Raw genomic sequence first — 22,008 nt, forward strand, 5'->3', positions numbered from 1 at the left:
ACCAGATGCGCTAGATTACCGTTGGGGCGAAAACGTACAGGAAGGTGTAACGTTAGCTCTCCATGGCCAATGTTGGAGCCCTGGTTAAGGGCTTAACATTGGCCATGGAGAGCTAACGTTACACCTTCCTGTACGTTTTCGCCCCAACGGTAATCTAGCGCATCTGGTTCTAATTATCCTTAGCAAATAATTATCAAAAACTGCACCCCAGTTGCATTGGTAAGTAATTGCCCTTCTTGGATCAAACGTACGAAATTATTGTACAATAAAGGGAAAGTTTTTTTTTGTTTTGTTTTTTCAGACATCCCTGTCTGACCAAGCTGTTGTTTGTAAGTTTGTCAACCGGAAACGGAAAGTACCACGAAAGTTCCTAAGGTCATTTCTAACTCGCAATGTGAGTTGGGACGGTGGCGGACTTCACTAATGTCTGCTTCTGCCTGCTCTTAGAAAGGTGCGTGTAGGGTGCGTGTCCCTAGTGTCCGCTTCGGTTGCCCGGGTAAGAATTCGCCTTTGACGCTTGTAAAAATGTGTGGGAAGAAACATTAGTGTCAAAGGTGGTAAAAGTAGGTTCAGGATCTGGCATAGTTTTCGTCTGTAGTATATTGTCGTGCGAGTTTGGTTCATACACGTTGATTCAACCCGGCTAGCTAGCTAAGTAGGATAGCTTACTTGCTAACCCTGCCTATTTAGTTAGCTTTAGGTGTTGGCTAAAAAATTCTAGCACGAGATAAGCAGACTGATTGTAAGACAGTAAAAACCAGTATTTTGAGAGACTAGGGGTGGCAAGCAGACCGGGGGGTTGGGAGGAAAACGACGGGGGAGACGTGAGCCAGGAGCGGCCGATGAGTTCGGACCAGGGCGGAGAGCCGCGGCTGCTGCAGGAGGAGGGTGATCCGGGACCGAAGACCTGTGTGGTGGAAGACACACCACTTGGGATCGGGGGAGGGTCAGGCGGCATGGTGAGTAGCGGCCTCTACTCTTCCCAACTAGCTAAGCTAACGTCGCCTAGCCTACACACAACACACCATCCCCATCTCCTCCTAAGTCCCATTCCTACCACCATGATTTGTTGCCTGCCACTGCCTTTCCAAATAGGGTCATCATGCCTCAGTCATAGGCTCTTGAGGCCGATAATATTACCTACATTTGCAATGATTTCTGCTAACTACCAATCCGATTCATATCGATAACTTGGTTGAGATTATTTATAGTTAACGTTAGCTAGGTATGTTGCCATATGTTTGGCTGAATGATTTATTTGCTGTCGTTCATTAGCCCACACATTTGGTTTGCTAGGGTAAATCACCGTTGCAAACAATATTTTCCATTATCTTATTTTGCAAACCGAGTAATCTTGAGTAACTCAGTTAGCCAACGTTAGCTGGCTATCTAGCCAAGGGTTATCTGAAGCTTAGTTCAGCAATCTACTTTGGCAGCCATTTAATTTGCTAACCTAACTAGCAGTAGTAGCCTAGCTAGCTAATTTGGGAGTTTACCTAGTAATCGATATGCAGTGACAACTGTAATGCTCTTTAGTAGACTATCGATTGGAGACGGCGGGCAGGCGCACCGATGCTGTCAAACTATGCAGCCAAACCAGCAAGCAAATTCGCCGAATCAACGTTACCTAGCGAGCTAATATGCGTTGCAAATACCCGGCCTATGCAGCACAGTCGGTGTCAGATGACTATATAGAAACTGGGGCTACAGTAACGAGATACAACCAGGCAGCAAGCTAGCATTGCAAGTATGTTGCTAAAGATTCATTCGAGTTGCTTTGCTAGACAAAGGAACAATCAGACGCAAGGTGTGCTCCTTAATATATCAAATTATTTTAAACGACAATGTATACTGAGATGTGACAGCTGCTCTTGCCAGGAGTAACAGTTAGACTAGTACGTTGGATCATTTTGTAGCAGGTGGTGACTAGGTACGACCCCTCAGTGGTAACGTTATGTGGCAGATTTTACTTATTTTATCTAAAGCTAGCTCTGTGGACTCAAAGGTGAAACAAGATGACGACCAATATAAAATGCTTCATATGTATGTAACAATATTTAAGTAGGTGGCTGGCATTGCCATTCATTAGCTAAGTATTTACTGATTTTATGCTGTAGTTTATGTCAAGCTATGGGCCGTAGTATATATCTGTTTTCACAGTATTGTTTTTATTTGTGGCATTGTTGCTTTAATGACACATGTAACTGACAAACTAAGTTGGACATATTTTGTTTGTCATATCCAGTCAATGTAACTGACAGCTCTTGGGCGGCATGTAGCCTAGCAGTTAAGAGCATTGGGCCAGTAACCGAGCCGACAAGGTGAAAAATCCTTCGGTGTGCCTTTGAGCAAGGCACTTAACCATAATTGCTTCTGTTAGTCGCTCTGGATAAGAAAGTCTGCTGAATTACTAAAATGTAGCGCTAGCTACCCCTTTTTGGATTAGTGCCAAGCCTCTAAAGCCCATCCACACCCGCTTTTAAAATGGTGTCATGTAACTGGGGATCCTCCCTAGACCGGACGAGATGCTCCTGTGAAGAATACTAATTTCCGAATTCCTATATTACATTTTAGAACGTGGGGCGGGGGCGAGAGAAAGTGGCACGTGCCTCAAGTATCCTCAGGAATGGTTAAGGGCTCAGTAGCAGGGGTAGCAGCAGCAGCAACAAAATATCATTATGTGTATCGCTTGTGTTTGAGATTGACGGTGTTGCCTGCCAACAGCGATTATGGGTTTGGGTTGGCGGTAAAGTGTACGGAAGAGAGCGCGCGCTCTGCTGATACATGTCATGTGGGTCCATCTGCTAAGGATGTAGGTGGAGTTGAATGAGAACCGCATGTTGATTTTTCGAAAACAATCGACTTTATGGGTAGTCTTTCATTTAAAAATATATATATTTTTAATAACTACTGTGAAGTATCTCAAGTTCTGCTTCTCACTCTTGTTCGCAATAGAAGATCATTGGCGTTTTAAACGTTTATCCACAAAGTACAACAAAATTGTTAATCTCGAGGTAAGCATCTTTATTTGATACAATGTGGTCAACACAACACGCTCGCAAGTTGAAAATGGCTAACGTTAATAGTGGATGGGGACAGCGCGCCATGCTTGCTTTGGCTTTCTTGGTCATAGTGGTTTATCGATCAGTGGTTGTTCTGAAAATAAAATGTAAAAATCGACCACGAATTCAATTTGGTTCCCAATAGCCAATAACTACTTGTTTATGAATCTTTCTGGTTTCGGTTTTGTGTGGATGTTGTGCTCATGGAAACAAATGTAATACATCCTCGAGGCGTTTGATATATTTGTATCAAGATTGATGTAATATATTTTTTGTTAAATATTTCTCCTGAATACGTTTAACATTTCTCAGATTTACATTAGGGGATTATCCAATGTTATTACAGGGTAATTACAATTCATGTTCACATTACATGGTATTTACATGAACACTTAACTTCTGCATTGGACCTTTATCTCAATATCAAATCATTTCTGTACCTTACTGTGAATATTTAAATTAAAATGGTCAAATGGAAACAAATGGCTTCTTAGCAGAGTCATTTTTCTAGTGGTGGAAAAGTACCCAATTGTCATACTTGAGTAACAGTAAAAATACCTTAATATAATTTTTATTTATTTATTATTATTATTTTTTTAACCTTTATTTAACCAGGTAGGCAAGTTGAGAACAAGTTCTCATTTACAATTGCGACCTGGCCAAGATAAAGCAAAGCAGTTCGACAGATACAAGGACACAGAGTTACACATGGAGTAAAACAAACACAGTCAATAATACAGTATAAACAAGTCTATATACAATGTGAGCAAATGAGGTGAGAAGGGAGGTAAAGGCAAAAAAGGCCATGGTGGCAAAGTAAATACAATATAGCAAGTAAAACACTGGAATGGTAGTTTTAGAATGGAAGAATGTGCAAAGTAGAAATAAAAATAATGGGGTGCAAAGGAGCTAAATAAATAAATAAAATACAGTTGGGAAAGAGGTAGTTGTTTGGGCTAAATTATAGGTGGGCTATGTACAGGTGCAGTAATCTGTGAGCTGCTCTGACAGTTGGTGCTTAAAGCTAGTGAGGGAGATAAGTGTTTCCAGTTTCAGAGATTTTTGTAGTTCGTTCCAGTCATTGCCAGCAGAGAACTGGAAGGAGAGGCGGCCAAAGAAAGAATTGGTTTTGGGGGTGACTAGAGAGATATACCTGCTGGAGCGTGTGCTACAGGTGGGAGATGCTATGTTGACCAGTGAGCTGAGATAAGGGGGGACTTTACCTAGCAGGGTCTTGTAGAAGACATGGAGCCAGTGGGTTTGGCGACGAGTATGAAGCGAGGGCCAGCCAACGAGAGCGGTCAGGATTACACTGTGATAGACTGCATCCAATTTGTTGAGTAGGGTATTGGAGGCTATTTGGTGGGTAGTATATGGGGCTTTGGTGACAAAACGGATTGCACTGTGATAGACTGCATCCAATTTGTTGAGTAGGGTATTGGAGGCTATTTTGTAAATGACATCGAGGATTGGTAGGATGGTCAGTTTTACAAGGGTATGTTTGGCAGCATGAGTGAAGGATGCTTTGTTGAGAAATAGGAAGCCAATTCTAGATTTAACTTTGGATTGGAGATGTTTGATATGGGTCTGGAAGGAGAGTTTACAGTCTAACCAGACACCTAAGTATTTGTAGTTGTCCACGTATTCTAAGTCAGAGCCGTCCAGAGTAGTGGTGTTGGACAGGCGGGTAGGTGCAGGTAGCGATCGGTTGAAGAGCATGCATTTAGTTAAAGTGAGTCACCCAGTAAAATAATACTTGAGTAAAAGTAATAAAACAATAACAAATTGGTTTTAAATATACTTAAGTATCAAAATAATATACAATTGCTACAACTACTAAAATATACTTTAGTATCAAACGGAAACGTATAAATCATTTCAAATTCCTTATTAAGCAAACCAGGCGGCACCATTTTCATGTTTTTTATTTATTTACGTAGAACCAGCACACGTACACGCAGTTCCAACACACGTACATATTTACAAAGTATTTGTATTTAGTGAGTCGGACAGATCAGAGGCAGTTGGATGACCAGGGATATCCTCTTGATAAGTGCGTGAATTTGACAATTTTCTTGTCCTTGCTAGCCATTCAAAATGTAACAAGTACTTTTGGGTGTCATGGAAAATGTATGGCGTGTAAAGTATATTTTCTTTAGGAATGTAGTGAAGTAAAAGTTGGCAATATAAGTAGTGAAGTACAGATATCCCCAAAAACTACTAAAGTACTTTACACCACTGAATTTTTCGAGCAATACATTTGCTTGGACTGTGAGTGTGGAGGAGAAACTGAAAACAATATGTTATTGAGAGGTTTGGGGACTATCTTATTGGTGGATAAACTAATTTACAGCAGGCCAAAATTCATTCACCACCACAACAGGCTCACATTTCAAGTGGCCTTTTCAGTGTGAAGATAGATATATCCATCTCTAAATCACAGGAAAATGAAGTGCACAGGGCAGTTTTAAAGATTCAAAAATAAACTGGGAGAAAAATGTGGAGCACTGCCCCGTGCACTTCACGGACTCGGAAACCCTTACCAAAAACAAGTCTACCTAGTGTAAGAAGCTCAGACAAGTATATTTTTTTGTCTTTTGAGTGGTTGTGTGCACAATCAAAATACAAATGTTATGCTGAGTGTAATTCCCTTGTTTTAGGATGGGCAAGAAATTTGCAATGTATTTGACATGGCAAGAAATAAAGACAGTGGCCAGTATGACGGCACCAATTTTAGTGAACTATTTGCAAATAATTGACAGAAATTCATAGAGCAGATCAGCCTAGAGTGACAATACATCAGGACGCGTTACCGCAACGCATTTCGACTTGAGTGTTCCTCAGGCAGCATGAAAAACAGAGACAATAGAAGTATGTCAGGATTGGGATTAATTCCATTTTGATTCAGTCTGTTTAGAAAGTAAACTGACGTTGCATAAAAAAAATCAAAATGTTCTTGTTTTTCAACCCTGAAGTGTATGATACTGTACTTTAAGTGCATTTCCTCTCCCCCTGTTCCAAGGTCACCTCCAAGGGCGCCGGTCTGAACCCCAATGCCAAGGTGTGGCAGGTGTCTGTGGCCCCCGCTGAGGTCCCTCCTGACGGAGCACAGTGGCCCCCGGCTGATGTCACTGAGGGTGAGAAACGACACTTAACAACATATAATAATGTATGCTGTTTAGCAGACTTTTTTTAGCCAATGCACCTTAGAGTGAAGTGAGTGCATACATGTTTTTGGTTTCATACATATCTAGCACCATACCCAACAGTGTACGGTTTACAACCGGGGGAGGACACAGACTCGGAATAACCTGGATGGGAGAGAGGGTACATCGGGTGTCATTTATAATCATTGATTGGCTATGCATAATATATTTCATAACACATTTCCAGATGCTCAAAGTGCATTTACATTGTAAGGAAAGCTCATCTTATCCACCACATCAATGAAATAACCCTTGTCTCTGATGGGCTATTATGGCTGACAACAGAAGGAATATACCACAACCTATGCTGTACTATACATGACATCAATGCCACATATACTGAAATCTGTAGGCCTATTGTTATTGAGAACTCTCTTTATAAAACTGTGGGGCCAAGAGGGTGCAGTGGCACAACAGCAACAGACATAGCCAGTCACAATATCCAAATGAGTTTACAAAATCTATGTTACAATTTATCACAAAGAGTTTAACAATAAATGACGACCCCTGTTGCACTTTTTTTATTTAAGTACAGACATTTCGGCAGTGGAATTTCTAATAGGCTACTAATAGGTACTTACAATTATCACACATCCTATTAACTGAAGAATTGAACAATAAATGACACCGTGATGTACCCTCTCTCCCATCCAGGTTATTCCGAGTCTGTGTCCTCCCCCGGTTGTAAACCGTACAGTGTTGGTTTCACTATCCTGGAGGATAGCAGCTCCTCGGTAGCATCCACAGCTGAGATCACTGTGAACGGCATGGATCTCCCAGACCTGGGCTTCACCCCCACTGAGACCACTACCGGCACATCAGGTATGTAGCACAATTAACTAAACTACACTACTCATAATGCACCATATACAATAGAGGGTTAAGATTAGTCAATCATAGCCACAAAGCTGCATGTTTCTCACTGACAAATTATAACACTTTTACAGATGCATTATTGCGGCAGACCTCTTCCGGATGTCTTTTCGGACCTCATGGAGTTTTCTGACCTACCTTAGTACATGCTAATGAAACACATGTTGGTTTTCAGGGGAGACCAAGCTGACCGAGGAAGGGCCCCTCTCATCAGAGAACCTGAGAGACTCCCTCAAGAAAGAGCTGGAGTTCTGCTTCTCAAGGTTAGTACACGTGTTCTAGGTTAGGTCTTCTACCTGTAGGTGAGTGTAATTGTTCCCATGTTTGTAACTGGGAGATAGTACCTGAACTTGTCCAATAAAAAAACATTAGTTTTGTAGTTGCAAATATTTTGCTACACTATGCCTTACTGAATGACCCATAGTCTGATGGGGCTTTGGCTATTAGATTATATATTAAGTTAATTCTTTAGGATAAATGTGAATGTTTGATAGCCACGTATTTTTTATGATAACCTCATTTGATGTCTAGGGAGAACCTGTCCAAGGACCTGTACCTGATGTCCCAGATGGACAGTGACCAGTTTGTCCCCATATGGACCATTGCCAGCATGGAGAGCATCAAGGCCCTCACTACTGACATGGAGCTCATTCTAGACATACTCCGATGTAAGGAACTATACCGTTGTTTTATTTGTCATTTTTGCTACTTTTGTGGAACTATGTACCCTGGTCCCAAATCTGTTTGTGTTTTCTTGCCAACTCCTATGGTCAATGTGGGACGGCACAAACAGCTCTGTGACCAGTCTAGGAACAAGTGGACTTGTGATTGAATGGTATTGATATTTTTTTTTTTACGTTACGCACCAATGGCAATACTTTTTGGACAATGGAGTGGTATAACCCATACTAATATAGTTACTGTATGTTCAGTACCAGAAGTTTGGACACCAACTCATTCCAGGGTTTTTATTTATTTTTACTGTTGTATTGTAGAATATAGTGAAGACATCAACTGTGAATTTGCACATATAGAATCATGTGGTAACCAAAAAAGTGTTAAACAAGTCAAAATATATTTTAGATTCCTCAAAGGAGCCATCCTTTGCCTTGATGACATCTTTGCACACTCTTGTGGAATGCTTTCCCAACAGTCTTTTTATTTTAATTTATTTCACCTTTATTTAACCAGGTAGGCTAGTTGAGAACAAGTTCTCATTTGCAACTGCGACCTGGCCAAGATAAAGCATAGCAGTGTGAGCATACAACAAAGAGTTACACATGGAGTAAACAATTAACAAGTCAATAACACAGTAGAAAACAAAGGGGGGGGTCTATATACAATGTGTGCAAAAGGCATGAGGAGGTAGGCAAATAATTACAATTTTGCAGATTAACACTGGAGTGATAAATGATCAGATGGTCATGTACAGGTAGAGATATTGGTGTGCAGAAAAGTAAGTAAATAAATAAAAACAGTATGGGGATGAGGTAGGTGAAAAGGGTGGGCTATTTACCAAGACTATGTACAGCTGCAGCGATCGGTTAGCTGCTCAGATAGCTGATGTTTGAAGTTGGTGAGGGAGATAAAAGTCTCCAACTTCAGCGATTTTTGCAATTCGTTCCAGTCACAGGCAGCAGAGTACTGGAACGAAAGGCGGCCAAATGAGGTGTTGGCTTTAGGGATGATCAGTCTTGAAGGAGCTCCCACAAATGCTGAGTACTTGTTTGGCTGGTTTTCCTTCACTCTGCAGTCCAACTCATCCCAAACCATCTCAATTGGGTTGAGGTCAAGTGATTGTAGAGGCCAGGTCATCTGATGCAGCACTCCATCACTCTCCTTCTTGGTCAAATAGGCCTTTCACAGCCAGGTGGTGTGTTGGGTCATTGTCCTGTTGAAAAACAAATCATAGTCCCACTTAGCTCAAACCAGATGGGATTGCATTTCACTGCAGAATGCTGTGGTAGCCATGCTGGTTAAGTGTGCCTTGAATTCAAAATAAATCACTGACGGTGTCACCAGCAAAGCACTCACACACATCACACCTCCTCCATGATTCACGGTGGGAACCACACATGCGGAGATCATCCGTTCACCTACTCTGCGTCTCACAAAGACATGGCGGTTTGACCATGAAGGCCTGATTCATGCAGTCTCCTCTGAACAGTTGATGTGTCTGTTGAACTCTATTTGGGCTGCAATTTTTTGAGGCTGGGAACTTTAATGAACTTATCCTCTGCGGCAGAGGTAACTCTGGGTCTTCCTTTCCTTTGGTGGTCCTCATGAGGGTCAGTTAATTGAATTGAAATGCATTCCAGGTGACTACCTCATGAAGCTGATTGAGAGAATGCTATGTGTGTGTCATCAAGGCAAAGGGTGGCTACTTAGGAGAATCTCAAATATAAAATATTTGAATTTAACACTTGTTTTGGTTACTACGAGTCCATGTGTGTACATAGTGTTGCTGTCTTCTACAATGTACATAACAGTCAAAAATAAAGTAAAATCCTGGAATCAGTAGGCATCCAAACTTTTGACTGGTAATGTAGATGGATAGTGATGTAATTTGTGACCCAGATGTTTGTTCTTGTTCTCAGCCTCTCCAATGGTACAAGTGGATGAGAAAGGAGAGAAAGTGCGTCCTAATCACAAACGCTGCATCATCATCCTGAGGGAGGTTCCTGAGACAACACCTGTAGAGGTCAGACGACCGTGTTAAAACCAATATATTACCATGTTACTGCCGTGGTTACATTACTCTTACAACTAAAATACAATTTAGCCCCCCCCCCCCCCCCCCTCCAACACACACACACACACACACACACACACTTTATAACCAATATGCAATCATGTTACAACAATATTTGTAGCCAGTGTTATTGTAAATGACAAGGTGAATTGCTAGTAGTACTCCGAAGTAAAAATGCTGGCACATTTGCTATATTTGAGCAACAACTCACATACTCTTATCTTTTTTTTTTTTGTTCTCCTCAGGAAGTGGAGTCTCTCTTTAAAAATGACAACTGTCCAAAAGTGATTAGTGTGGAGTTTGCGCACAACAACAACTGGTACATCACATTCCAATCTGACACTGATGCTCAACAGGTAAGCTGGATCCGATTGGCGTATAAAGTAGTATTCAGGCTTCTAATTGGTGTAAGCATTTATCAGTCCCAGTTTTGTTGAGAAGACCTATGGAATTTCTGCATGTCTGTTGTCTTTCTCTCTGTTCAGGCACACAGATATCTAAGAGAAGAAGTGAAAACATTTCAGGGAAAACCTATCATGGTGAGTTACATAACACAATCAATCACTTGTAATTTAAGACTGTCACTTCCCTTTATTAATCTCTCTTCCCTTCACAATCATATTGTGAAGCTAAAGACACATTTCCACATTTTGGTTCATTTCACAAGCTTAAAATTTTTTTGATTTGATTTTTCTAACTTCCAGGCGAGGATAAAAGCCATCAACACGTTCTTTGCTAAGAATGGCTACCGTAGCATGGACAGCAGCATGTACGCTGCCCAGACCCAGTCCCAGTACAACCCTAACCTGTACATGCAGCACGTGTACAGCCCTCAGCAGCAGTACCCTCTCTACGGCATCGTACCACAGACCTGGACACCCTCTCCTACACCCTACTTCGAGACTCCTCTGGTGAACATCAACACTCAATATACTATCTTTATTGTGTTAATTGTGGTATAAATGTATAATATTCAAATTATTTGGAAAGTTTCAGCAGACTATAAACTTTATCCTCGTAAATTGTGTCAACTGTAATTTCATTCGGGTAGTCTTATTGAAAATCCTACAGGAGAGAAGATATGTCTTCCTATTAACCTTTCTAGGGCAAGCGGAACCCCTCGACAACATTCCGCTGAAAAGGCAGTGCGCGAAATTCAAAAATACTTTAAAGAAATATGTAACTTTCACACATTAACATGTCCAATACAGCAAATGTAAGATAACAAGATGTTTATCTACCCATCGTGTCCAATTTTAAAACAAAAAAAATGCTTTACAGCATAAGCACAACATATGATTAGGGTTGGTCATAGCCAAGTCGAAAAAACAGACATTTTTCCAGACAAAGATAGGAGTCACAAAAAGCAGAAATATAGATGAAATTAATCACTAACGTTTGATCTTCATCAGATGACACTCATAGGACGTCATGTTACACAATACATGTATGTTTTGTTCGATAATGTGCATATTTATATCCAAAAATCTCAGTTTACATTGGCACCTTACGTGCAGTAATGTTTTGATTCCAAAACATCTGGTGATTTTGCAGAAATACTCATAATAAACATTGATAAAAGATACAAGTGTTATTCACAGAATTAATGATGAGACTTCTCCTTAATGCGACCGCCGTGTCAGATTTCAAAAACTGTACGGAATCTGAGAACGGCACCCAGAACCCAAAACAGCCAGAGGAATATCCGCCATTTTGGAGTCAACAAAGTTAGAAACAACACCATAAATATTCACTTACCTTTGATCTTCATCAGAAGGCACTCCCAGGAATCCCAGTTCGACAATAAATGCTGCCCCCTATCCCAAAAAGGTTAATGAAATTGAGAATTACAAAATATTATTGCTATTTCTTGTTCAACAGTGACCTGAATAAATGTGATTTGTAAGGTGGAAACTTGTGTAATGACTAACTCTCCTGCACTACACTGCGACTGACATGTGCTTCCAATCCCGCTGTGTGTGTGTCTTGGGATTGGGCTGATCATACAAAAAGGAAACATTCAGTTTAAGAATATTGACAATGAAGTTATTTTTCCTCCTTTTCCCACATCTCCAGGCACCATTTCCCAACAGTGGCTTTGTGAATGGATTCAGTTCTACTGGACACTACAAAACTGGCAACAACTCCCTTAATATGACTCGGCCCTATAACCGAAACCGGTACGTTGATCTTGTATTCTCTCTGAAGTGCCGTGAGTGGTTTCAAGTTGTCTTTCTGTGGGTGAAAATGCTTTAAACCCGTACATACCAGTTTGTGGATAAACAATAGTAAAATTGGTAAATACGTTGTGCCATTTTTTTCCCTTCTTCGTAGAATAAGGCTACAGCCGCACAGAAATTGTCTGGAAATTATGGCTTGAACCAGTGGTTTTTCAATTTGAGATTATCCATTCAAAAATGCACAATAGTCTCGCCTTTTTACTTATGCAGCTTGTCGGGAAAATGGTTTACTTGGATTGAACCTTTGACTGACAAAATCAGGCTATTGATGAATGCAAATACGAAGTATTTATTGTACATGCCTCTCTGTAACCGTAGCCTAATGGCATATATCCTTACATAAAACCACAGATTTTGCATTTCCATATTAATAGTGTATGAGTCTTATTGAATGAACCAGTCCAGGGTAAGGTTTTGAATTCACCACCTGTTCTCTTACTGTCTGTCCCTGCAGTGTACCCCTCTATTCAAGAAAGAATGTAATAAATGCCTTCAGGTACAGCCATTATACTGTATAACAGCTTCATCGCTTCCCCATCTCTTCCAATACCACTGACAGCTTTGTCAGTTCATAGCTGTTTTTAACAGTTTAGGTACTACTACACTGTTGGAGCTAGGAACACAAGCATTTCGCTACACCCGCAATAACGTCTGCTAAATATGCTACATCAAATTTGATTTTGATTGAACAGTTGAGCATTGTCCCATGTCTTACTATACTAGTCTACAGCCAAATGACTAAATCTATAACTGGTCTTAGCTCTGACAGCCAGTGCATAACAGTTCAGTTAATACTTTTAACATTGACATATAGGAAGTCATTTGACAGCTTCTGTTTGCAAGATGTTTAGAAGAGTTAATAATTGGTGGTGTGAAAGAAAAGATGGCTTAATAGAAAATTACTCAAGTTAAAGTGAGACACCCAGTAAAATAGTACTTGAGTAAAAGTCTTAAGTATTTGGTTTTAAATATACTTGTGTCAAAAGTAAATGGCATTGCAAAAATGTACTTATCAAAAGTAAAGGTATAAACCATTTCAAATACCTTATATTAAGCAAACCAGATGGCAAAATGTATTTTTTATTTATGTTTAGCCAGGGGCACACTCCAATACTTCAACAATTTACTGTTATGTTCAGTAATGTGGTGTCGTAGCTCAGTTGCGTATTGAACACTGTTTAAGAATGTATCCGGCATGTTGTACGTGAACGGAGCTGTGAGGATTAGATGAGTTTTGTGAGTTAACATTTTGATCTGAAGTAAAGAAGTTCAGTTTAATTGTACAGCAAGCCTGTGTGCATTTGTAACATTTACAAATGAAGCGTTTGTTTAGTGATTCCTCCAGATCAGAGGCAGCATGGATGTTATCTTGATAAGTGTGTGAATTGGACCATTTTTCCTGGCAAAATGTAATGATTGCTTTTGGGTGTCAGGGAAAATTTATATAAATGAAAAAGTACATTGTCTTTAGGTATGTAGTGAAGTGAAAGTTGGCAAAAATATAAATAGGTAGTTTATTGGGATATCTGTACTTTACTAAGTAGTACTTTAAAATATTTTTTACTTGACACCACTGGTTAATAGTTGTATAGGCTATAGCTCAGATAACAGTTCTAACTATGACTTGGCTCCTATCCACAGTGATCTAGCTAGCTCTCCATTTTGTCATTTAACCACTTCTCTCATCCTGACTAACCATCCATTTTTACTTATTTTCATTTATCTCTTAGTTTCATTATAAATGTTTCCGTAGTACAGCTGTACTTTGCTAATGTAGTCATGCACCAAATGTCCTTTACTAAGAGGTGAGGGAAATTCCTGTTACCTAATCTGTTTCATATGATGACTGTATAAATAAGACAGCTAGCTACTGTAATGTGGAATGGAGATTTGGTCAGCCAAAAATGATTGACTGATAACTTTTCCTTTGCAAACTGCCATTTCAACCTGAATAAGAAATAACCTTATTTTAGCTGGCGAATTGGTACGGATTCCCACATTAACTTTGCAGGGTATTTTTTTAAATTGAGAAATGCGTCCACCACTTAACAAATGCATGTATTTCTTAAGATCAGTATAGTGGGCAGACGTAATGATTGGCTTATTATTTTGTACTCTTGTGTCATGTATAACCCTGACACTGGTTGGACCTGATGACACATTGATGTGCATAGAGGGAATACAGTCTTTGGAGGGAATGGGTCTCTGTTTCTCCTCCTGTGCTCACCCCTAACCACTCCTCTCCTGACAAGTTCAAAGATTGATATCTGAAGTTCTTTTAAGCATGGGCTTGAAAAAACATGCATGAACTCAAAGGGTGGTGCGGTGTTTGTAATACTCTTGCAAAGTTAATTTCAGCCGACATTTGTCTTCTAGTTTTCTTCGCACACCAGTTGCATGTTGGCGTATATATCATCAAATGTAGGCCTAGCTGCTGCATGCTATTTGTATCCCCACCACGTCCCAGTTGTGCCAAGATTAGCCTCTGTAACCCTGGGTCGTATTTATTAGGGCACACGTGAAGCCTCAGGTGGGGAGACCAGGTGAAGTGGCTTCTGTTCCCCTGGAGAGCTTGACTGGCATGAGGAGTCCCCAGCCCCCCACCGCTGGCCCTGGACCTCTGCAGACCCAGACACCTCCAGACCTGACCTCAGCCTTCCCCCTCATCTCCACCTCCTCGGACCTCAACGATGACGGCAGCATGGCTGGACGCGGAAGGTGAGCCTGACACTTAAGAACTTTGTTTTATTCATAAAGGTCTCTCGGGGGGCCTCCCGATTGGCGCAGCAATTTAAGGCACTGCATCGCAACACTTGAGGCGTCACTACAGACGCAGGTTCGATCCCAGGCTGTGTCACAGCCGGCCGTGACCGGAACACACATTTGGCCCAGCATCGTCTGGGTTAGGGAAGGGTTTAGCCGGCCGGGATTTCCTTGTTCCATCGTGATCTAGCAACTCCTTGTGGCGGGCCAGACGCTTGCAAGCTGACTTTGGTTGCCAGCTGGATGGTGTTTCCTCTGACACATTGGTGCTTCTGGGTTAAGCAAGCAGTGTCAAGAAGCAGTGCAGCTTGGCAGGGTCGTGTTTCGGAGGACGCGTGGCTTTCGACCTTCGCCTCTTCTGAGTCCATAGGGGACCTGCAGTGACGGGACAGGACTGTAAATACCAATTTGGATATCACAAAAAAGGGGTGAAAGTAAAAAAATATATATATATATATATCGATCCAGTATTATGACAGAACACTGTGAGGTCCTCAGGGATGGTATTATCCCCCTAATGGAACAATGACATTCTGTTTTTGAAGTGGTGAATTTTTCCAGGTCATCTCATCAGACCTAGTGATGACAACTTGATGCGCAAGAGGGGAAAGCAGGCTGTGGAGTGTGACTGGCTTTGGGTCTTTTCCCTTCTCTCCTCCTCATCCTCTACCTATGCTCCCCCTCTCCCCTAAGCTATGATCCTCCACACCTGTCCCGATGAGCGCTAAGATTATGAGATCTGAAGGTCTGATGGAGAATGTTAAGTCAGTTAACAGAACACTTGTGTACTAGTTTCTGAACCACTTTTAAAAACCCTTTCTGTCCTCGATTACAGAAGGACTACATACAGAGGCACAAGAAGGAGGAGAGAGGATGAGCGGATTACGGTACTGTTGCAAGACGAATGACAGTTACTATGTGGATTTAGTTGGCTTTTGCATAATAGATTTAATCTGGACCAAACCGGTTATCAACGCAACTGTCTTGCCTTGTTTTCCTGGTTTGCATGTCTTTTTGTTTGTTAAGCTTATTTTGTTATTATGGACATTTTGAGTTTGTATGGTGCAAAATGTAAATGTTATCTCTTTGTTTTCCCCCCCAGAGGCCCATACCCCTGGCTGAGGTAAAGGTGCCGGTCCCTAAGTTTGACCTGGCCGCTACTAACTTCCCCCCGCTGCCGGGCTGTGTAGCCAGTACACAGGGAGAGCCCCTACTGGAGAACAGGATGTCAGACGTGGTGCGAGGACTGAACAGAGACAAGGTTAAGACAGGATCCCTATGGTTAACTACCACACTCCTATCACTTCATTTTGGGCAGAATCCTAACTTGAGATGCATATGATCAACTCAGACTTTTGCGTAAACTACAAACTGGAGTTTTACATGCAGATCTCAAGTTAGTTTTGGGTGTTGTTTTTTTTGCTCATATGCTGACTTCAGTCTTTCCTTACTCTCTCTACAGACGCCGGAACAAGCAAACAAGGAATCCAGCAAGGAAGTGGGTGCCGGACCGGTCCCAGCCCCGACCCCAGCCCCAGGACATGAGGAGGCAGTGTGTGTCTCTAATCTTGCTCAGCTTGCAGCCAAACCTGCTGTACTCCCCCACGGAACCCCCATCCATGTACCTGCCTCCAGGTAAGGGAAAATAGGCTGAAGTCTGTACATTCTTTTTCAGAGGGTTAGAGTGTAATATCACACTCTTTGTGAATATAGACTTAACTTCTTGCGGATCAGTAGGATGCTAGTGTCCCATTTCGACAACTTCCGGTGAAATTGCAGAGCGCCAAATTTAAATTACTATAAATATTTAACTTTCATGAAATCACAAGTGCAATACAACAAAATAAAGCTTAATTTGTTGTTAATCCAGCTACCGTGTCAGATTTCAAAAAGGCTTTACTGCGAAAGCAAACCATGCGATTATCTGAGGGCAGCGCCCAGCACACATGCGTAGCAAACCATTTTCAACAAGGGATTTGCGACACGAAAGTCAGAAATGGTGATATAATATATGCCTTACCTTTGAAGATCTTCTTCTGTTGGCACTCCAAAAGGTCCCAGATACATCACAAATAGTATTGTTTGATAATGTCCTTTATATCCGTTAAAAACTCAGTTTAGCTGGCACGCTTCAGTCAATAATCCACTCGGTTTCCCTCCTTCAAAATGCATACAAAATTAATCCCAAACGTTACCAAAGAATTTATCCAAACAAGTCAATCAACATTTATAATCAAACCTTAGGTATCCTAATACTCAAATAAACGTTAAAATTTAAGACGGAGAATCGTTATTGTCTTTACTGGAGAAAAATACCAAAGAACACGCACTCATACACGCACTTGGAAACACTACAGCCAAAATGGGAGCCATCTAGAAAAACTACAATTTCTGTCAAATTTTTCCTAAAACCAGCCTAGAACTCTTTCTAAAGACTTCTAGTGGAAGCCCTAGGAACTGCAATCGGGCACGATTTCGCCCTACTATAAAAGTGCCAGCCATTGAAATCAGTGGTAGGATTATTTTTTTTGGGGGGGTGATATTGCCCTCTGGGTTTCACCTGCCGTTTCAGTTCTGTTATACTCAGACATTATTTTAACAGTTTTAGAAACTTTTGTTTTCTATCCAAATCTACCAATTTATATCCATATCCTAGCTTCTGGGCCTGAGTAGCAGGCAGTTTAATTTGGGCACGCTTTTCATCCGGATGTCAAAATACTGCCCCCTAATCCAAAAGAAGTTATTCTGTTTACATTTGATTTAGCAGACGCTCTTATCCAGAGCGCTTTACATTAGTGAGTGCATACATTTTTGTATGTTAGCTGGAAATTCTGCTCCTCAATCTTTAAATGAAATTGCTAGATCACTGGCTAGCATCAAGTCAATGAGCTGTAAAGCTAATGTCACAGATGAATTCTAGAGACATGCCTTGTTAATTAGTGATCTGCCAATAAAGTTGTGCTGAATTGACTAGAATCGTCAATAAATAGAGCTCAAAGAAGCATACAAAGGTCTGCCTCAGTCATAATGGCATTAAAACTAACTTTGGGTCAATGGGGCTTTCCTTTCCTTCCTGCTTTTTGTTCTTCTGTAGTGTACCCCATCAGGAGAAGAAGTGGGAGAAGGTGGAGAGGGTAGCAGAGACCCCAGCCCCCAAAGTAACCCCACCCACACCTGCTCCCTGTGCAGCCAACCCACCCGGAGTCCCCTCCACACCGCCAGCTATGCCTGGCCCCAAGCCTCAACCCAGCACAGTGTCCTCCACTCCAGCTACACCCAGCACCCCAGCCACCACCGCTACCCCTGCATCAGTGGTGAGGCACCAAAGATAATCCTGTACCTCTAATCTAGCCATTTAGAGATGATTGCTTTGTTTTTCATTGGGATTGCTTCTTAATTTTATGAAACGTAATTGTTTTCCATTCTCTACCTGAACTCTTAGATCTACACCTGTTCCTCTGAACTTATTGCTCCTTTTTTCTGGCTCTTGTTCAGGAGCCCCGTAAGCTTAGCTATGCCGAGGTGTGCCAGCGAGCCCCCCCTCCGGCCCCCCCAGCCTCAGCCTCCCCTTCCACGCTAGCCCAGCCTCTGCGTGAGCTGCGCGTCAATAAGGTAGAGGAGCCAAGCTCCAGCTCTACCACCAGCTCGGGCGACCGCCCAAGGGGAGACCGGCTGGACAAAACCCAGGACAGGGATGGTGGCTGGGAGTGCAAGGAGGCCCGTCCCCGTGATCGTGACCATCGAGACCGGGACTCCCGGGATGGAGGCTACTACCGCAGCAACGGGCCCTCCAGACAGGGAGGCTACGGGGGCCTCAAGTTCCGTGAACAGAGATGGGGCCCCCAACCAGCCTGCCGCAGCTCCCCCCAAGGAGGCCCCCGACACACCGGCAAAGAGCAGAACATCCCCCCGGTATCGCCAAAGTAAAACTTCCGGTATGAATAACGAAAACAAACAAAAAAGTATGAAATATATACGTGGATATAAATATATAAAAAATGAAATGCATATAAAAGCAACAATCTTAACGGTAGCCGCCTCCTGTCTGCCTCCTGGAGCATTGTCCCAAAGAAAGGAAAAAAAGCTTTGTGAAATGACAATGAAATGAAAATGGAAGCCTGGGGACATCCAGGAGAAAGTAGGGCAAAAAAGAAACTGCGTAAGAAGTGTGAACTTTCACAGTGATTTTTTTTTAAGGAAAAAGATCTCAATTAGGCCTCGTAAACAAATGTATTCACAGAATTTAAAATCAGTGATTTTAAAATCAATGTGCTTTCTTTGGAGGCCGTTTCATTTTCTTCTCTAACTGAGGAGAGGTGGGACATTTGGGCTCTGTATTAAGGCCCTCTACCATTTTTGATTTTAAAGAATAGATGTTGGTCTACAAGAAACATATGCACTAAAGAAAAGAACATACATGCATACATGTCGTGTACACATACAAAGATATCACTAACAACGCAGTGACGACGAGACATCTTATTTTTTTCTTCTGAGCGTAGGTTTGGCAAGGATGAATGACTAGATAAGCTGGGTTGATTAATTAAGATGTCTGTTAATGCATTGGCTGCTGCTAAGCAAACCGATTGGGGCATAGTGCTTCAGTTCAGTTTGCTGTTGCACTGATTCTCATGGAATGAACGAGCAGCTCATTGTGATTCTAACATTCTAGAATCGGAATCGATGACCTGAAATTAGGCCGTTAGAGATGATCCTCTGTTTATTAATTGAAAATAAAATATATATAATTTGAGGCTTGGTAATTATTGTCTCAACTATGTTATCTGTATAAAGGTCAACAAAATTATCGGTAACAATCAAGCTACAGTTTTATGTCGGTTTTTGCCCAGAGCTGGAAGGCTCTTGTTGGCGGAAGGAAGGTTGAATTATTATTATATATTTTTTAAAGCTGAAATCCACTCTGGGTAGGAGCAGCGCAGCGCGCGGTCCGACTCGCAGATCGCAGTCTCCTGGTCCAATGCTGTTTATTTGAAGTTGTTTCATCTATTTTTATCTTTATTTCCTGATTTGTCTGGATTTCCCGTCTTCTAACGGATTCAGATCATACATACTGATAATCAGTCAGGCTCTCTGTTTACAACTTACTATTCACAATGGGATTGTAGCTTAGTTAGGCTATTTTTATGGAAACCTAGGGAATAGATATGTTGATGTAGCCTGGGTGCCAGTCTGTTTCTGCTCTCTTGCCCTAACTCCTTATGTAATTGTCATGTTTGGCTTAACAATGACAGCAATGGTGTTGGCAAGGGCACGAACAGATCTGAGACCAGGCTTAGGTCGATGCAGTCAAACCTGACTGCCTGTGCTTAGGTTGAAGAGTTGACCGGAATGGTCTTGGCAAGATCTTGTTTTCTCCACATCAATGCAGGATATTCAGGTTTAGCAACACATTCTGTGTATTGTAAATATAAATAAATGATGGTATAGCAATATCATTCAGAAGTAGGCTGAATGCTGTTAGCTGAGAGAGTGATTTAGCTAGCTTATATAATACATTTGGCAGCGAAGTAAAGGGGTTAAACGATATCAGACCATTTCTATGTGCTATGTGCCAGCTGCCTACAATCCTAGTTGGCTTGGTAGAGTAAAAGCTTTGGAATGCGTCCCAAGTGGCATCCTATTACCTATAAAGTGCACTAATTTTGACCAGGGCCCTGGTCAAATGTAGTGCATTATATAGGTAATAGGGTGCCATTTGGGACGCACAAGAGTTGAATCGTTCGTCAAGGTTTGCTAGGTAATGTAGTCCTTTGGGGAAACTTTGTCCCAGTTAAACTGAATATTAGACCTGTAGAGGTGTAGTTGCCTATGCTATAGCATATTATTAACCCTTCACTTGAGTTGTGTGTGGGAGAATGTATTTGTTCTAGTGCTGAACTTCCAGAGAAGGGGAGGCTGGCATTTGTCAGACTGGTATCTGTCCACCACTGCAGATGTTGTGCTTTTTAGGGTGAGTTTGCTGTTTTCCAATTTGATTAAAACGAAGACCGAAATTTGACTTGGGTATTTGCAGTTTGGACTTACTGGACGTTATTTGCTTTTGACATTTTATTTATTTTAATCGTACTGTGCAACGCTTTTTCCAATCTTGGTAGGCTGGTTTCCCCAAAGTTGTGTGTGAACTCGCATTGGCAAAGAATCACGCATTTGACATATTGTTTGAGATTTCAACTGAGAGAAATACTTGATGCATTGACTTGGGGTTTAGTAATGTAGTTCTAAATGATTTAAACAATCACCGAGGCTTTTTTAGTTTTTTTTCAATTTTTTTTTTCAATTTCATGAGTTTTGAGCAGCTAGTGATCTAGTGTAATGAAATAAATGCACTTGTTTAAAAAAAAATACAAATAAATCTTACTGTTTAAGTAATGTGAAATCATTTTAGAAGCATATGGTAATGGCATTGAGGTAGACAGGCTTGTGAAAATCTGCAGGAATAGCTTCTTTCTCATGCTTGGCATTTTTTTTGTTTGAGGTGGCAACGAAATATGGCAATGGATCAATTAAGTGTTTGAGACACAATTCTCAAACTGTATGAAATGTCACAAAAAATAAATTATTTTGATTTGGCTTTTGAGTTCTGACTTTTTTTTGTTTGAAAGTACACTGAGCAAAAAATATAAACGCAGCATGTAAAGTGTTGGTTTCATGAGCTGATAAATCCCAGAAATGTTCTTTCTGCACAAAAAGCGTGTTTCTCTCAAATTATGTGCACAGATTTAATAACATCCCTATCAGTGAGTTTCTCCTTTGCCAATATAATCCAGCCACCTGACAGGTGTGGCATATCACGAAGCTGATTAAACGGCTTGATCATTACACAGGTGCACCTTGTGCAGGGGACAATTAGTCCACTTTAAAATGTGTAGTTTTGCCACACAAATTGCTACTGATGTCTCAGGTTTTGAGGAGGCATGCTGACTGCAGGAATGTCCACCAGAGCTGTTGCCAGATAATTTCATGTTTATTTCTCTACCATAAGCTGCCTCCAACGTCGTTTTAGAGAATTTGTCAGCAATTCCAACCCGGCCTCGCAATCGCAGACCACTTGTAACCACACCAACCCAGGACCTCCACATCCGGCTTCTTCA

General features: G+C 41.4%; 1 protein-coding gene across 4 annotated transcripts; it reads left to right on the forward strand.

Moving 5' to 3' along the window:
• Positions 1 to 387: 387 nt before the first annotated feature.
• Positions 388 to 21,487, forward strand: LOC109868916 (la-related protein 4). Of its 4 annotated transcripts, none has more exons than XM_031803790.1 (17): positions 388 to 959; positions 6,085 to 6,199; positions 6,923 to 7,090; positions 7,317 to 7,404; positions 7,673 to 7,809; positions 9,739 to 9,842; positions 10,139 to 10,249; positions 10,379 to 10,432; positions 10,598 to 10,804; positions 11,970 to 12,073; positions 12,588 to 12,629; positions 14,645 to 14,851; positions 15,732 to 15,783; positions 15,999 to 16,157; positions 16,359 to 16,531; positions 17,991 to 18,210; positions 18,392 to 21,487. In XM_031803790.1, the coding sequence occupies exons 1-17, from the start codon at positions 843 to 845 to the stop codon at positions 18,821 to 18,823; spliced, it is 2,490 nt and encodes an 829-aa protein (XP_031659650.1). In that variant the 5' UTR covers positions 388 to 842; the 3' UTR covers positions 18,824 to 21,487. The 4 variants fall into 4 exon arrangements, with proteins under 4 accessions (XP_031659650.1, XP_031659651.1, XP_031659649.1 ...); XM_031803788.1 differs by lacking the exon at positions 388 to 959 and adding an exon at positions 2,823 to 3,014; XM_031803791.1 differs by lacking the exon at positions 12,588 to 12,629 and having other exon boundaries at positions 389 to 959.
• Positions 21,488 to 22,008: the final 521 nt, after the last annotated feature.

The sequence above is a fragment of the Oncorhynchus kisutch genome, linkage group LG24, assembly GCF_002021735.2.
Source record: "Oncorhynchus kisutch isolate 150728-3 linkage group LG24, Okis_V2, whole genome shotgun sequence".
Taxonomy (NCBI): Eukaryota; Metazoa; Chordata; class Actinopteri; order Salmoniformes; family Salmonidae; genus Oncorhynchus; species Oncorhynchus kisutch.

Coding starts and splice junctions, on each gene's coding strand:
- LOC109868916 (XM_031803788.1), top strand. CDS start 2,838: ATGTTGATTTTTCGAAAACAATCGACTTTATGGGTAGTCTTTCATTTA. Junction 10,805..11,969: donor CCTACTTCGAGACTCCTCTG/GTGAACATCAAC, acceptor CCACATCTCCAG/GCACCATTTCCCAACAGTGG. Junction 14,852..15,731: donor AGCATGGCTGGACGCGGAAG/GTGAGCCTGACA, acceptor CCTCGATTACAG/AAGGACTACATACAGAGGCA.